The sequence below is a fragment of the Mya arenaria genome, chromosome 3, assembly GCF_026914265.1.
Source record: "Mya arenaria isolate MELC-2E11 chromosome 3, ASM2691426v1".
Lineage (NCBI taxonomy): Eukaryota > Metazoa > Mollusca > Bivalvia > Myida > Myidae > Mya > Mya arenaria.
Genome location: NC_069124.1, coordinates 2,004,434 through 2,022,431, shown reverse-complemented (window position 1 = coordinate 2,022,431; position 17,998 = coordinate 2,004,434). Strand labels below are relative to the sequence as shown.

Below are 17,998 nucleotides of genomic sequence, written 5' to 3'. Positions count from 1 at the left end.
ATGCAGGTTTGTCATGACCAGTAGATGGCCCCCATGTTAGTTGGTCTCCAGTCCAAAAGTACAAATTTCATGTCCATCATCGATTATTTCTCACATATGACCACACAATGGGGGAGACGAGCGCTTTTTCAAAAAAGCAATCTCTAGTTAATTTACTGATACTAGCACAAGTGTTGATTAAAACTGAAGCTCCAAATATGCAGCCAAATCATTTAATTGTGGCCTCATAAACCAACAAATTGTGTCATGTTCATGTTGTTTTTATAATCCTTCGGATTCAGGTTCTGTTTTTGTGATCCATGCCTTAATTAATATATATAAGATATTCAAAATTTGAAAAAATATATAGTAATGACCCCTGATAAAAAGAGAGAGGCTACATATCTGCATCTAGAAAGCCTATTACATATGATGACTACAGAAATGCCAGAAACCATATCTAAACAGTCAGAGCTGTGGGACCACTCTAGATATCATTTATCGTAGGTCATGCAGTAGTTTGGGTACAAAATTACACTTTGGGCGAATGTCCTATCAACCACTGGGGTTAACACTCCCTCTTTGGCTTCAAAATTATGTTTCAGTCAAACTTGGCGATTTAAAGAGCAAGCCATAATGCAGCCATTAAAGAGCGCAGGCAGACCTTTATAAACTCAACAACAACAACAGTTTGCTGATAGAGGGTTATTTGCCATATTGACTCCAATCTAGGGTAATGCGCTCAAGGACTACCTAACTTAGGGCCTAAGAGAACCCTACAGTTTATGGTTAGGTATTGACAAATGGGTAAGGCGTGTGCAATGTTCATTAACAATGATGATGATGATGATGATGATGATGATGATGATGATGATGATGATGATGATGATGATGATGATGATGATGATGATTATGGTGATGGTGATGATGATGGATGATGATGATGATGATGGTGATGATGATGATGATGTCAGTGGTTGCTTGATGACGACAATAATAAATTTGATAACGACGAATAATGGTGACCCGACAACCCGGAAGTGATTGTTACATGCTTTCACATCAAAAAAATCCCATATGCCGGACAACTATTACGTTAGAGTTGTGAAACATACTTGTAAGGTTTAAAAATAGAAAATTGTTGACAAAATGACCAAACCAAAAAATAAAGGAAAGAGTAAAGACGTGTAAGTATTGTTTAAGTGTTACGTGTTTTGTAAGTGTTGATAACTTAAAACTTTTTTTCTTTTTTTTTTACAAAACAATCAACATCTCGGAAAAAGACTCTGTGTTAGAACTGTTGTGTTAGCTGAGTATCTTTCGTATTGGCAACAATCTAAATATAATGATTGCAGATGTATGAAAGAAACTTTTATGCAACATATATTCAGACCAATGACACAACAACAAATACACAATTAACGCATGCCGCCTCACAACATCAAAACAAATGAGGTAGAGAGGGCGGGAAAGCTTTTTCTATAATCTAGTTGAAACAAATTAGCAACTTGATAAAAAAAGTTTGAATGAAGTAACTGCGGATTTTTTCAGTAATCATACCCGCAGTGGTTTTCAAACGCGAGAATGCTCAACTTGAGTGATGGAATTACTATGGATGTTGATGACTCTTAAGGCTAGACCAGCAATTAAGAACTTTAATCTATTTTAAAAAAGACCTAAAATCACATTTAATTTACACATGACACTGGAATCAGAGCTAGAAATGCATAAGCATTGCAATTTGATTGAGTCCCAAGTCCTAAATCTCTTAAACAGTATTTTGTTGTGGGCTTGCCTTCGGCACGATATGCTTCCAGCAGTGGCGTTTCCCGACAACTCTGCCATGCTTGCAGAGGTTTGATTATTCAGGATTTCTGATTTCGTACCAACTTTGACCATGATCTGCTATTTAACCCAAATAACTTATACCTGACATCATTTAATGACTACATGGTCTAGGGGTTGATACAAATCATACCAAACCAATTTGTTGTTAAGAATAATTTTCTGTCAATGTAAAATAACAAAGTACATGGTTTTGAGTATCGGCGAAAATTCAGCAAACTGTGTTCATAATGTTATTTAATCGTTGCTTTTCATTCTGTGCAAAACTTATCAAAGAGTGATGAAATTAATTTGTTCCCATATTTCTTCTGTGCAATCTTGTGTTACCCTCCTCCTCCTAAAAAAAACGCTAAAAAACTACAAACTCAAAATGACTGTTGATAAAAAAATCCATCTCTTTCAATACTCCAGAGCAGACTACCGCATCGACTCGTAATCAACTCCTAGAATAAGATCGACACCAAATATGTTCATCGAGAACAGCTGATGGTTGAAGTATTTGCGATTGATCCCTTAAAAATGAATTAACTAATAAAACTTCAATTGCTTTAAAAAAATTACCATTAAAAGATGACAGCTAAATAATTCTGCCAATAGCTAAATCTACATTGAATTTTCTCAGCAATCATACATCTTAAAGACGACTTTGCAGAAACCTTAAAATTGCAATATTGTACCATATTTATCCTAGAGATTCACTCATGTTTGGACCAAAAATTACTTTTCCCGGTTAAAGGCATCTTAAAACACTATTTTATCATTAATTTACTCTATGAAATTGAAATTTCAGAAAAAATACAATTACAGTTTAAAAAAGGACATTTATTTTAGTGGGTTGTGAACCCACACCAGTAATTTCAAGAAAAATGAGATAATCAACACCTTAACCATGATGTCACTAACATCACATGATAATGTCAATCAACAACAAAGCCGTTATTAATTCTGATAAAATTTGTTGTCTTCAAAGGCAATATTTGAGTAAATGTTAACATTTGCTGAAGGGTTCCAGCTTTTGGTCTCTTAGATTTAACACTCCTTATGATTTTCCAAACTTTATTTCGTCATACAAAAGAAGGTGCATTTTACAAAATCATGAGCGAGTTCCTTTTGCAACAAAAAAATACGTTAGAAAGAAGTTTGCCATACAAACCATGAATTGCTAGTTACTAAAACAGACGGAATTACATTTACCAGGTTTGTGAGTTAAAACCTGAACAATATGTGAAATAATTTGGCAGAAATATAAACTTTAATACATCTTTACGTTGTGCAATAGGCAATTATCGGTAAATTCTCTTATACACTCTTGTTAGGACTCATAAAATGTGAGAATTAGCAGTGAACTTTTAGTTGCACAGATTGTGGCTTTGCAGTTAATCATGCAATTTTAAACTAGAGACAATTAATCTGTGGATGCCAAATATGAATTGTGTCATGATTGCTACAGAAATAATGAGTATGACCAGTGTGCCATTAATTTACTGTGCTTCATGGCAGTTTCCTAGCCTGAGTGCATTTGTTATAATTAGGGTACACAGTGTTTTTCCACCTTTTTGTGAATAGGGCCAGGGCCGTAAAAATTGTGAAAATAGCAACAAAGTGCCTAGAATTTACCAAAGTATATTTCAAACAAGGAAACAAAGCATAGGCAATTTAAGATACAGAATTTTAAGAGATAAGGAATGCATTTAAGCATAACTGTACTAGTTGACTTGTTAAGAGTTGAAGTTTTTTTATTGTGAATTCTATGGAACACATTTTCGGACCCACTTAAGTAAATAAGAAACACTGGTACAGCATCACAATCTGTGAAATCAAGGATACTCGCAAAGAAAATATTCATTAATCAATATGAGTAAAGTCATTTTAAAGGTAAGTCCATTTGATTAACATAAACGACAATGTCCAAATGTGCCGGGGCACATCAGTATTTTTGAAATGATGAACTCTGTGTAATGGAGGTTGTAAAAGGTTGACCAATTAAAGCTCAAAATACTAATTTCTTTGAAAATGTCCTTAAAAAACCTTGCTCATAGGTGCAATGGACAAATCTCCTCGATGGTAATTAAAATATCGTTATAAATGAAAGTTGTTGGAAACAAAACATGACGAAATACAATAATTGTCCTAATTAAAAACTTGCGCCCTAATAGACCTGCCAGGGGTGTTTTTCTGGGCTCTATCCCGATTCTGCGACATGAGCAAGGAAAACTCAAACGTTCCTAAATCCAAAAGTTGTGTATTGAAACCATGGTCATGTTCAGTGGACCAATTTATGAGTTACACACCATGGTGAGTATACAGCAACAATGCAGCGGATACTGCTCGCTGAATCGTCATTCACAGGCTCTCAACTCAACCTACCATCTAGGTGATGGGTAATTGTGACAAGTGTAGTCAGTATTTCATTATTTTTACACTATACTGTGATAACACAACATCAAGTTTAGCGGATTTAAAATGTTTGCTGAATTGAAAATGGTTCTTATTTAACGCCCCCCCCCCCCCCCCCCCCCCCCGCATGTTTAATAGAACATTTACAGTATTTGATGTGTTCATTTTACTATTTACATTGTGCCCAACAGTTGTGATAATTGGTAGTAACCAAGTTATAATTGGGAATTTCATGAAAGTTCCACATATTTTAGATTCAAGCGATTTTTGGGCTCAATCAAATTCATCTTCAGTTCTGATTGATACATGTACGTTTAAGTATATAAAACATGGTTCCATCAAGAACCTGAATCGCACAATTATCCCAAATCCACTGTGCTTATACCCCCAAAATGGAAAAGCCAATCAAAAGAAAGTTCAAGTTTAACAACTCAATTCCTTAAGTCTTTTCTTTTGTAGTGACCAGCCTTGATAAGGCGCCACTGATTATACATTACTTAAGTAAAAATGTTGATGCTTCTGTGTGTTATACAATAGATTCATACTATAATATTGCTATGATATTAACACTAATAACAGGGCTCAGATCCTTTTTTAAAATAGAATTGCAACATGATTAAACATCTGAATTACCGAAATTATAAGGAGCTGTCTAACTACAGTCTGAAAATTTATAATTTCATTACCTGAACAGATATCACTGTTGTATGCAAGTAAATCCATCAACCCATGGGCATTTTGTGTAGTTGGCATGTCTCATTTCCAGCTTCAGCAGGTTCCTTCTTGACTGATTTATAGATCTGTCTTGACCAAAAACACACAAAAGCAGTTCTAGTGATCAATATTCACTAAAATACACAAGCGAACACATTTATAATGAAAAAAAGGTAAGCCCACAAAACACAAGTCATCTAAAACGTGTCTTTAAATTTTCATGTAACCATAGGCGGATCCAGGGGAGGGGGGCGGACCCGGCGCCCCCCCCCCCCCCCCCCCCCTAAAATTTTCCAAGTATATGTATAAATTATTATTATCGTTCCATCATTGTAGATAGCTTTTAAGGCTATGATTTGCTCCACACAAAAAAATAGATCTCGATTTACCGTGGTTGTATCGAACATCTATTTGGCCACATTGGACTCTTACGAAACATAATTGGTCCGAGACGTTGTGGAATGCTCTTATCGATTAAATTATCTATTATGACATATTCAGTAGAATGTGTTAGCGTTTGGCTATCCTCCGTTTTTACGGCTATACGCAGGAAGTAAAACGCCGTTCAATCGGACACATGAGTAGTTTTGTAGTGAATATCGGCCGGCTGAAATACATGCGGGTAATATCGGACACAACTGTTATTTTAATAAAATATGTTCTGGTTTTATTCCACATTGTGTTGAATGTATTAAGCCTGAGAAGTCAGTGAAACAAACATTTGCTCGTCTGTTTCACTTTTCGGATCGTTTGTCATAATGACTAAATACAATGTACAGAATAGCACCCAGCAGACTACGTTCTGTGCAAACAATTTTTTTTTATTTGTCTTCACATTTCTATGACTTTGGAAGTATTTTTAAGTTTATTAAGTAGTTATAAGCGACTGTCTTATGCTAAACAAATCTGTTCGAAAGATTGATATGGCGGGAGTGTCAAACAGCTTTGAATCATATCAGACGCCGAGTAGCTTGTCATCTTATATGGATCCAAGCTGTTTCCATATTAATTATATCATCAGCCGGAAAGGAGTTAATATTTCACCTTCTCTGAATATATTCGCAGAAGTCAGTATAAAGCGACTTAAAACAATAAACTAGAAATGAATGGCAGTAAATTTAGAATAAGATCAGACGCTGCTTTGGATGTACGGCATATGATCTGACTCTGCATTGTTAACAACTCAAAATAACCACATGCCGTCTATATTGATAAGTTAAGACCCTGCTCAGATCAGATGACACGTAACGTAGAATACTTAATTGGACAAAAACATTGTTCTACTGTAGTACAATGCTAACATCATCATCATCATCCTCATTAATCGCCAAGTAAGATATCAATTTTACCGAGTGCAAAAGTCAGAGGTGTCTTTAGATCATAAGACATAAATAAAAGTCTCCACGACAGTTCATGCAAATCTATGTGGATTGCTTGAATTAATGCATTAAATGAAACTTGACATGAGGAGAGTTTCAAACTACCCTTAACATATTTGCCGAGCGTCTAAAACTTTACAAAACAGGACTTTTAAATTTTAAACTTTATAAATAAAGCGTAGATCTGGATCTACAACCTTTTATAATTATTTAAATGAATATAAAATTTCTAAATGATTTAATAACATGCGTGTTTTCTTATTTATCGACTGCCACCGCCCAGACTTACTTTGTGAGAGGTCAAATTATTTTACCGAGGTGTTCCAAATGGTAAAAAAATATGGCTGATCCTCCAAGTCCAAAGCACAGAAAATTTCAAATAAGAGGGCAAAGAACAGTTACCAGTTTTTTCACAAGGAGGACTCCGGATTTTGAACAAAAAATGTAATCTAGTAATTTACAGTGTAATATAATAGACGTTCTCGAATTCATATTTGGGCGAAACTATTGTTCTATATATAGCATTTGCATAACGCATTTCGCAGAAGCATTGAGCCCTGGCGTTCCATAGTAAACACATGCAATAGTTTGAAGCCGTCGCGAAGGCCTCCGACCCCCTGAATTACCATGAAAACACATGGGGGCCTTAGCGGCCAACAGAAGTCAATTTCAGAAGTTACGCCCCCCCTAACTGAGAAACCTGGAACCGCCACTGGTAACCCTAACCCTAACCTTTGTTATTCAGTTATACATTTTTATTTGGCCAGTTCTGCTAAAAGTGCTTGGGGTCCACATGTACATAGTTAAGTGCACTTTTCTTCAAATGTATATAATCATATGTCAAATACACTCATGGACATGGTTCCTGATTTCCTTGGACAATACCTACATGCATGTACAAACATGTACCTTCACAAAGTGTTATATTCTGTTTCCAGTGAGAGTGACTCTGAGCCAGAGGTCGAGACAAGTGAAGCTTCAGAGAACAAACCAGCTAGCAAACCCGCTAAAAAAGAGAAAAAGAAGAACAAGAAAAAGGATGATGATTGGTAGAGAGCCTTTAAAATTCCTGTTGTAGCCTGATTGCTTTTATTTTTAAAATCAAGAAGAAAAGTCTAGTTGAAAACAGTCCTATTGAACTCATACATGTACAGTCATTATTTCTATACATTTGAATATTGCCATATATTTTCTGTCTTAAATCTGTAAGTTGAACTGAAAATCAAACATCTACTGGTTTTCAAATATTGCCATACATTAAACTTAATTTTTTTACATTTCATTTTGAATATTGACATGCACTTATTTTCCATCTTAAATGATAAAACTTTCATGAAACTGTCAAGTTTTGGATCAAAGCAATCACACTGTCAGAGAATTTCATTTTGATAAATGACTATTTGTATTATTTTTTTCTTGATCCTTTCCATTGTTTGTTTTAAACAATTCAAACTGCAAAGTATTTATGGAAATTTTCTTAAAAGCTTAGATATATTGAACGTTCACGTTTATTTCACTGATCCTAGATTGATTTAAAATAAAAGTTTTTATTCAATGTTTATAGGGAAGACGATATTGCTAACGAGATCGCATCAATGTCACTCGAGGTTAACAAAGGTCAGAAGGTCGAAGCTGAAGAGGAAGTTGCGGCCCCTTTGAAGAAAAAAGAAAAGGTACAAGTAAAATTGTTACAGACGAGGCCAACAATCCTCGAAATTAGACTTTCGGATGAAAAAGTCAAGATTCTTTCACTAGTACTTGGCATGAAATATTTTCAATCAGCCCTGCTATATAAAATTCAATGTTTGAGCAATGCTGGAAAACATTTTACCAGTGTAGGAATATAAGTTCATCTGTAGGTTTTTTGGTAAGAAGTGATCTTAGAAAGAAGGTTTTTGTTAAGTGGTAATCTTAGACTATATCTCTGACAATATCAAATAATCTCATTTCCCTGCTGGGGGTCCGAGCCATCTTAGTCAATTGGGCTAATACCCAACAAATGTTTAAAGGCAGTGTTTCTCTTCTCATCTCAGGTGAAGGATTCAGTGCCATCATGTCCCTCTTGTTTGCTAAAGGTGGGGTAGTTCATATTCCAACCGAAAATGAATGAACATTACCAGTGGAAAATTGCAAGATTTTAAAGGAAAATGCCTATGTTTAAAGGGTGCAATGTCGAAAGGGCTTCTAAAAACCGGCAATTTGCTGGTCTGGACCGATTTTGACCAAGCCAGACCTATTTCAGTTTCAATAAGTTTAAAAAAAATCGGTCCGAAATTTTCTCATTTTTTTTATGATTTCGGTCCAAAACGACTGGGCTAGTAAAAGTTGCAGAAATTGTAGTACACAAATATTCATGGGTCATTCACACATTCAAAACTACCCCCAATAGGTCATAAAAGTGTCTTATTTACCTTGTGACTAATGCGACCAGCTGCTTTTTCCGCTACACTGATCACTCTATAGCCTATCTGTTAATTAGCAGACGCTTGCAATCGGTCCAATCACGTGTATTGGTAGGTCGCAGAAGACACAATTAAACTATGTGTTAATTGTGTGCTTGCAGCTATCCTGATTAAGTGTTAAAATCGGTCCATGTTTTCACATGGCAATATGAATATGCTATGTCGTCGTCGATTATTACATGATATATCCGTTTGTTGATTACCAAACTGTTTAATCTAAATTGTTCTTTTAAATTGCATATGTCATTGTTAATCCGAACCTAGTCATATATACATGTAGGATATAAACAGCGACACGCTTGATTAACAACATAGTCTGGAAGCTTACGTCATTTTAATTCGCAGTAATGAAAAAATCGTTGTCGATATCACACGTATAGCTTGAAGCCCCCATTATAAATCTAGATATACATTATTATTATTATCCCAGAGTATCAGTTGAATGTTGACCCACTGTAGATGCAATAAGCAAATAAATTCTAATACTGTTTCACTTTTTGTCGTCTGACCGCTTCCCGACAGCCATAGTTATTTATACGATCGCAGTCGTTCTTATTAAAAACGCCGCAGAACTCGATGGGAATCTCATTTGAATTAAGCTTGTATCAATGACTATCTGAATCCGCTATGCGGCTCTAGAACCCTCTTAGGAATTGTGACATCGCGGTGGGGGGGGGGTCGCTGTGTCCAGACCGACTGCCGCCAGGTCCGGACCGATTGAGGTTCCAAAGTTTTAGAAGCCCTGAATGTCGACATATGGTGCATATGGTAATTTAAGGTATCATGTGTTCTTACAGAAAAAGAAAAAGAAGCAGGTAGATAGTGATGAGGAGGAAGAAGCTGTTGCCATGGAAACATCAGCGGGGCGGAGTAAACCTAAGGCCACATTTGATATGCTTATGATGGACGACGAAGATGATGCCAAGTCTGAAGTAGGTGTCAATAGTTGAATAGTTTTATATGAAATGACTGATTAAGAATATGATGGTGTCATAATTTCATAAATGCACTTGCTGTTGAATATGATTATAGCCAATCTTTGGAATTTATTTCTTTAAATAGAAAAAAACTTAGCATGATAGATTGAAATTTTAAAAGGAAAAAAATAGAAGAAAAGTGATTTTAATAGGAGAAAAGAGATTTTATAGGATAAATGTGATGTAGAAGAAAAGTTATTTTACAAATGAGCCACATCTTGCAATTTTGGATCTTGTTGGCTGTAAAACGTTTTAACTAATATGAAAGACAAATATCTATTGAACCAGTGGATATAAAAATAATATTAATTTGGAATTTCTCGCCGGTTTAAAAAATAAAGGCTAGGTGTTGTCAAATCCTTATCAGTGTACAAAAATCTTGACTTTAGCCATGACTCAAAAAATGCTCAAGATTTTTAAATAAAACATGCTTCACATGTGTCAATGAAAAAGCATACATGTATAGAATGTTCTAGAACTTGAGCTTCAATTAACAAGGTTTTCAATGAAAACTGGGTTATTAGAATGGTTCGTGTTGTTGGTCGGGCAGTCAGTCGGTCGGGCGGGCAGTCATCAAACTAGGGGTTCCATGGAAGAACTTCAGTTCCGTTCATATTATTAACACTGAACTTGTTGGATAGTAAGAACATGTGGACAGGTCGCTTGATATTGCTTTTGGGTATGTTCCGTCAAAGGTCAAGGTAACCATTGTTAAATATAGAAATTTTGTTTCATTATATGGACACCAAACTCCTGTATATTAAGACCGACGGACATTGATAATTCGCATTAACTACAATTAGGTTTACTGCATATAAAATGATTCAGCACAGTTTTCAAATAATTTTCTAACACTCGCTCCTAAAAATCTAGTGTGAAAATTCTATTGAATTAGTAGAAAAAACAAGGGATGCAGCTCAAACCGCTTTTACTGAGGCAACACTGCAATGCATAATAATTTTCAAGAAGATCTCCTTAATTTTGCAAGATGTTTCTGTAAGTCAGAAGGGATTTCACTCCTGTAACAAACCTCAAGGAAGGCAATAAAAAGACCCAATGCATACTAAATTATTGTTCAAGTACTTACACAGTTGGTTTGTTTTAAGTGAATATCTAACTTATATTTGAGGGTTGACTTTTTACATTTCAGAGCGAACACAGCGAGCAAGAAGAAGAAATAAAGCAAGAACTAACAAAACAACAGAAAAAGAAAGACAAGAAGGCTAAAGGTAAAGACAAAAAGAAAACTGCTGAAGAAGAAGACGTAGATGCTCTTCTTGCTGAATTAGAAAAACCAAAAGAAACTAAGAAATCTAAAAAGCAAAAGAAGAAAGCAAAAGAAGAAGAAATGGAGGCTGATGAAGCAAAAGACGGTGAAGAGACGGAAGTTAAGGTTACCGAAGTGGAAAAGGTGGAACCAAAGGTGGTAACGATAGATGACCTAGACGATGATGATGAAGATGATAAGAAGAAAAAGAAAAAGGAGAAGAAGACTAAAGATGATGGTGGTGAGGCAGAGGTTGGGGAAGGAGAGGAGGAAGATGGCGGGACGGTGAAGTCAGCGGCACAGAAGAAGAAAGAGAAAAAGGAAAGGGAGAGATTGAAGAAACTGGTAAGTTGGAGAGTAGTCTCTCTTTCTTTCCTTAGTGAAAAGAGTGAAAATCAATTTGAATATTTTCTCAAAGACGCCATGCTACCTAATATTTAACAGGATTTGTATGTAAAAACTAATACAAACCAATAATCTCTTTAGTAATTTGTTGAACGATTATGATTTAATTGCCAAAAAAATGTTTGATATCTATGATTAGGAGCAGAAAAAGAAGCAGGCAGCAAAGAAAGAAAAGGAAGGCGTCAAGGGAGACAAGGAGGAAACACCGGAACCTGGGGAGGCACAGAGGGAGGACGGGGAAAAAGAAGGTAGGGATAACATAGGGGTAACACTTGAACCTGGGGAGGCACAGGGGGAGGATGGGGAAAAGAAGGTAGGGATCACAAAGAGGAAACACTGGAACCTGGGGAGGCACAGGGGGAGGATGGGGAAAAAGAGGGTAGGGATCACATAGGGGTAACACTGGAACATGGGGAGGCACAGGGGGAGGATGGGGAAAATAAGGTAGGGAAAACAGGGGTCACACTGGAACCTGGGGAGGCACAGGGGGAGGACGGGGAAAAAGAAGGTAGGGATCACATAGGGGTAACACTGGTAACACTGGAACATGGGAAGGCACAGGGGGAGGATGGGGAAAATAAGGTAGGGATAACATAGGGGTAACAGTGGAACCTGGGGAGGCACAGGGGGAGGATGGGGAAAAAGAAGGTAGGGATCACAAAGAGGAAACACTGGAACCTAGGGAGGCACAGGGGGAGGACGGGGAAAAAGAAGGTAGGGATAACATAGGGGTAACACTGCAACCTCGGGTGGCACAGGGGGAGGATGGGGAAAAGAAGGTAGGGATCACAAAGAGGAAACACTGGAACCTGAGTAGGCAAAGATGGAGGATGCGGGGAAAAGAAGGTAGGGATCACAAAGAGGAAACACTGGAACCTGGGGAGGGCGGGGAAAGAAAGGTAGGGATAACAAAAAGGAAACACTGGAACCTGGGTAGGCAAAGAGGGAGGACAGGGAAAAGAAGGTAGGGATAACAAAGAGGAAACAGCAGAACCTGGGTAGGCACAGGGAGGACGGGGAAAAAAAGTAGGGATAACAAAGGAAACACCGGAACCTGGGTAGGCACATGAGGACAGGACATGAAAAAGAAGGTAGGGAAAACAAAGAGGAGACACCTGAACCTGGGGCGGCACAGGGGGAGGACAGAAAAAACAAGGTAGGGAAAACAAAGAAGAGGCACTGGAACCTGGGGCGGCACGGGGAGGACAGGAAAAAGAAGGTAGGAAAAACAAAGAGGAGGCACTGGAACCTGTGTAGGCACAGAGGAAAGACAGGGAAAAACAAGGCCGTTATCGATGTCTGATAAGGATGAAATATTGTATTGGTATAGGTTGTGTTTTGAAGTCCAACCAGAATTTTTCTCATGTTCACTCACATTGTACAGTTACGGTCAGTTAAAACAAATTTGTATAAAACTATTGCTATTGCTCAGGTGAGGTGGAGGAAGCAGAGGAAGAGAGTGGGAAGAAGAAGAAAAAGAAGAAGGGTGTGAAAGAGAAGGAGGAGAAGCCCAAGAAGAGCAATGCTAGGGTAAGGGTTAATCTTTCCGTTTAATATTATACATGAACTTCTCCATTGGCTATATGTTCATTAATTTGCAGGACTGCTCCCAAGCTTTCATATCGCATGAACACACTGAAAATAGGAATCAGACCTGAACTATAAACCTTTTAATAAGGGCTTCTAAAAGTTTGAAACCTTTATCAGTCCGAGTCTGGCAGTATGATTAACACTGTTTGTGTAATACAATTTCTAATTTTTTTTACTGACTTCGCCGTTTTTGACTGAAATTGGAAAGCAAATGAACAATTTTCGGACTGATTTTTTAGCCATTTCCTGTAACTGAAATAGGTCCTGCAAAGTTAAAATTGGTCCAGAGTGGCAAATTTCAGTTTTTAGAAGCCCTGCTTTCAATTAATGTTAAATAGGCTATTACATTTTAAGACTTACCTAGATCAGCAATCTCAAAACTCATTGGTCAATCGACGCTCTACATCTCATGCATCAACTTTTCTGAACCTGTATCGCTGTCATAACTATCTGATGATTTCAGATAGAGGCTATGAGGGAGGTCCTGCGACTTCAAAAGGAGGAAGAAGAACGACACCAGCGTGAAGAAGAGGAGAGAATAAGACGAGAGGAGGAGGCCATACGCCTGGCAGAGGAGAAGGTATGACAGTTTATGGCTTGGGTTTGCTGGGGTTGAGGGTTAGACAGGAGGTCATACGCCTTGAAGAGGAGAAGGTATAACAGTGTACGGGTTGGGTTTGCTGGGGTCAGAGGGTGGGGGTGGAGGCCATACGCCTAGCAGAGGAGATGGTATGACAGTGTATGGGTTGTGTTTGCAGAGGTCATAGGGTGGAAGAGGAAGCAATACGCCTGGCAGAGGAGAAGGTATGACAGTGTATGAGTTGAGTTTGCAGAGGGTGGGAGAGGAGGCCATACACCTAGCAGAGGAGAAGGTATGACAGTGTATGGGTTAGGTTTGCTGGGGTTGGAGGGTGGAAACGGGGGCCATACGCCTGGCAGAGAAGGTATGGCAGTGTATGGGTTGTGTTTGCTGGGGTTGTGTGTTGGAAGAGGAGGCCATACACCTGGCAGAGGAGAAGGTATGACAGTGTATGGGTTGTGTTTGCTGGGGTTGGAGGGTGGAAGAGGAAGCAATACGCCTGGCAGAGGAGAAGGTATGACAGTGTATTGGTTGGGTTTGCTGGGGCTGTGTGTTGGAAGAGGAGGCCATACACCTGGCAGAGGAGAAGGTATGACAGTGTATGGGTTGTGTTTGCTGGGGTTGGAGGTTGGAAGAGGAGGCAATACGCCTGGCAGAGTAGAAGGTATGACAGTGTATGGGTTAGGTTTGCTGGGATTGGAGGGTGGAAACAGAGGCCATACGCCTGGCAGAGAAGGTATGACAGTGTATGGGTTGTGTTTGCTGGGGTTGGAGGGTGGAAGAGGAGGCAATAGGCCTCGCAGCAGAGTAGAAGATATGACAGTGTATGGGTTGGGTTTGCTGGGGATGGAGGTTGGAAAAGGAGGCAATATACCTGGCAGAGGAGAAGGTATGACAGTGTATGGGTTGTGTTTGCTGGGGTTGGAGGGTGGAAGAGGAAGCAATACGCTTGGCAGAGGCAGAGGAGAAGGTATGACAGTGTATGGGTTGTGTTTGCTGGGGTTGGAGGGTGGAAGAGGAAGCAATAGGCCTGGCAGAGGAGAAGGTATGACAGTGTATGGGTTGGGTTTGCTGGGGTTGAAGGGTGGAAGAGGAGGCAATACGCCTGGCAGAGGAGAAGGTATGACAGTGTATGGGTTGTGTTTGCTGGGGTTGGAGGGTGGAAGAGGAGGCAAAGCCTGGAATACACCTGGCAGAGGAGAAGGTATGACAGTGTATGGGTTGGGTTTGCTGGGCTTGGAAGGTGGAAGAGGAGGCAATATGCCTGGCAGAGTAGAAGGTATGACAGTGTATGGGTTAGGTTTGCTGGGTTTTAAGGGTGGGAGAGGAGGCCTTAAGCCTGGCAGAGGAGATGGTATGACAGAGTATGGGTTGGGTTTGTTGGGTTGGAGGGGGGGAAAAGGAGGCAATACGCCTCTCAGCTGAGAAGGTATGGCAGTGTATGAGTTGTGTTTGCTGGGGTTGGAGGGTGGAAGAGGAGGCAATACGCCTGGCAGAGGAGAAGGTATGACAGTGTATTGGTTGGGTTTGCTGGGGTTAGAGGGTGCAAGAGGAGGCAATACGCCTCGCAGCAGAGAAGGTATGACAGTGTAGGGGTTGGGTTTACTGGGGTTGGAGGGTTGGAGGGGAGGCAATACACCTTGCAGCAGAGAAGGTATTGGTTAGGTTTGCTGGGGTTAGAGGGTGGAAGAGGAGGCAAAACGCCTGGCAGAGGAGATGGTATGACAGTGTATGGGTTGGGTTTGCTGGGGTTGAAGGTTGGAAGAGGAGGCCTTATTTTTATGCCCCCACAAAGTGGCGGCATATAGGGTTGCCCTTGTCCGTACGTACGTCTGTCTGTCTGTCTGTCTGTACGTACGTACGTACGTCCCGAAGATTGTTTCCGATCTAATTCTTGAAAACCGTTTGTCCAATCCTCACCAAACTTTAAACACATGTTTGTGACCATAATATCTTGATCAAGTTCGATAGTCATGGAAATCGCTTTAGTCATTTAGGAGTTACGGCCCTTTTTTGCCAAAAATACTTCAAAAATATATGTTTCCAATCTAATTCTTGAAAACTGTTTGTCCAATCCTCACCAAACTTTAAACACATGTTTGTGACCATAATATCTTGATCAAGTTCGATAGTCATGGAAATCGCTTTAGTCATTTAGGAGTTACGGCCCTTTTTTGCCAAAAATACTTCAAAAATATATGTTTCCAATCTAATTCTTGAAAACTGTTTGTCCAATCCTCACCAAACTTTAAACACATGTTTGTGACCATAATATCTTGATCAAGTTCGATAGTCATGGAAATCGCTTTAGTCATTTAGGAGTTACGGCCCTTTTTTGCCAAAAATACTTCAAAAATATATGTTTCCAATCTAATTCTTGAAAAGTATGTGTCCAATGTGGATCCAACAAGTTTTTTCCTGCCTGAATGGCGCCATATAACCTATACAGTCTTGCGATGCCGTAAAACCCAACTCAACTCAACTTATCCTATATGTGCAGATTATCCTGAATAATCATTATGGCTTATTTTCTGTGACAAAAAATCGAAGTGGGGGCATCCGTGTCCTATGGACACATTTCTAGTTAGCAGAGGAGATGGTATGACAGTGTATGGGTTGGGTTTGCTGGGGTTGAAGGTTGGAAGAGGAGGCCTTATTTCTAGCAGAGGAGATGGTATGACAGTGTATGGGTTGGGTTTGCTGGGGTTGAAGGTTGGAAGAGGAGGCCTTATTTCTAGCAGAGTAGAAGGTATGACAGTGTATGGGTTGGGTTTGCTGGGGTTGGAGGGTGGAAGAGGAGGCAATACGCCTGGCAGAGTAGAAGGTATGACAGTGTATGAGTTGTGTTTGCTGGGGTTGGAGGGTGGAAGAGGAGGCAATACGCCTGGCAGAAGAGAAGGTATGACAGTGTATTGGTTGGGTTTGCTGGGGTTAGAGGGTGCAAGAGGAGGCAATACGCCTCGCAGCAGAGAAGGTATGACAGTGTATGGGTTGGGTTTGCTGGGGTTGGAGGGTTGGAGAGGAGGCAATACACCTTGCAGCAGAGAAGGTATTGGTTGGGTTTGCTGGGGTTGGAGGGTTGGAGAGGAGGCAATACATCTGACAGAGGAGAAGGCATGACAGTGTATGGGTTGGGTTTGTTGGGTTGGAGGGTGGGAAAGGAGGGCTGATGAAGAGAGTATTAAATGAGAAAACATAAAATAAAATTATGAAAAAAAAGGGTGTGGGCGGCTGGGGTTTGTGAAAACAGGTGGGGAGGGGCTAGTGAAGGGGTAAGTGGAGCTGACACAATATCAAAAAGAGGAGGGGACCGTACACCTGGTATAGGTATGACAGAATATGAGTTGGGGTGGCTGGAGGCTGGAGTTGGAGGATGAGAGAGGAAGGTGGAGGAGGAGGAAGACAGTAATAAATGAGAGAGAAAGGCTGACACATTGCTGGGGATGAGGTTCAGGTGTGGAAAGAGGCAATAAGTGTTGAAGGGAGTGGGGGGTGCAGGGTAGCACTCGTGGAATAGGTTTTAATGTGAGGAAGGGGCCATATGCAATGCAATAAAAAATTCCTTAGTCAAATTCAGTGTGTGTTTCCTAGTCTGAATAAATTCCTTGTGAAAAAAGTTTGTAATAAATTGATTCTCATTTTGAACATGGTTATTGTTTTCTTTTTCTATAGAAACGGTTAGATGAAGAGAAGAAGCAGAAGAAGAAAGAGAAGGAGAAGGCTCGCAAGGAGCGGCTGAAGGCAGAAGGCAAACTGCTGTCAGACAAGGAGAAGCAGGATCGGGCCCGGCTACAGCAGATGTTGGCCATGAGGGAGGCTCAGGGTAGGCACATGCTTGGTTGTAGTGAACTTAGCATTAGTTGGGAGTATAATGATAACAGGACTGCATGCGGGAACATGACATCTATGCTGACTTTGTGTGAGGCTTTTGCGAGGAGTGAATAATATTAGACAGCACATGATTTTAATTTTGCTAAAAAAATGATTTATAAAAAATGGTCCTCAATTCTGTTCCAGATGTTCATCAATGTAAACAATATTGATATATACATCTACTGTCATAAAGCTTCCTTAACTGCCGAGCTTAACTGTTAATTTGTTAATATTAAATCACTTTTGTGTAGAATTTCACGTTAAAAATTAGTGGTAATCCTGTTAACATATGAAAGAATTCGAGAATTTCACAGAAACAAGGATATGATATTTTAGTACTTTGATATAATTACATGTGTGATTTTCAGGCCTCGAAATTCCTCAGAAGGATGACATGAAGAAGAAAAGGCCTGTATATGACACAAAGAAAAAGAAGAAGACTCAGCCTAAACCAGAAGGTATACTCCTACTCAAAACTTTAATCTCTGCTACCTCTGTATGTCCAGAATGTATACTCATACTTATAGCTT

The 17,998-nt window shown here is 39.3% G+C and overlaps 1 protein-coding gene across 1 annotated transcript in view; it reads left to right on the top strand.

Annotated features, from left to right (window-relative positions):
* The first annotated feature begins 1,012 nt into the window (after nucleotides 1-1,012).
* LOC128227383 (eukaryotic translation initiation factor 5B-like) overlaps nucleotides 1,013-17,998 on the top strand; it is a 71,889-nt gene continuing 54,903 nt past the window's right edge. The window contains exons 1-10 of the mRNA XM_052937882.1: nucleotides 1,013-1,166; nucleotides 7,253-7,363; nucleotides 7,879-7,987; nucleotides 9,574-9,708; nucleotides 10,904-11,365; nucleotides 11,565-11,673; nucleotides 12,858-12,955; nucleotides 13,479-13,595; nucleotides 17,268-17,418; nucleotides 17,837-17,926. Coding sequence (XP_052793842.1) covers nucleotides 1,129-1,166; nucleotides 7,253-7,363; nucleotides 7,879-7,987; nucleotides 9,574-9,708; nucleotides 10,904-11,365; nucleotides 11,565-11,673; nucleotides 12,858-12,955; nucleotides 13,479-13,595; nucleotides 17,268-17,418; nucleotides 17,837-17,926 — 1,420 coding nt within the window. The 5' untranslated portion in view covers nucleotides 1,013-1,128. The remainder of the gene's footprint in view (nucleotides 1,167-7,252; nucleotides 7,364-7,878; nucleotides 7,988-9,573; nucleotides 9,709-10,903; nucleotides 11,366-11,564; nucleotides 11,674-12,857; nucleotides 12,956-13,478; nucleotides 13,596-17,267; nucleotides 17,419-17,836; nucleotides 17,927-17,998) is intronic.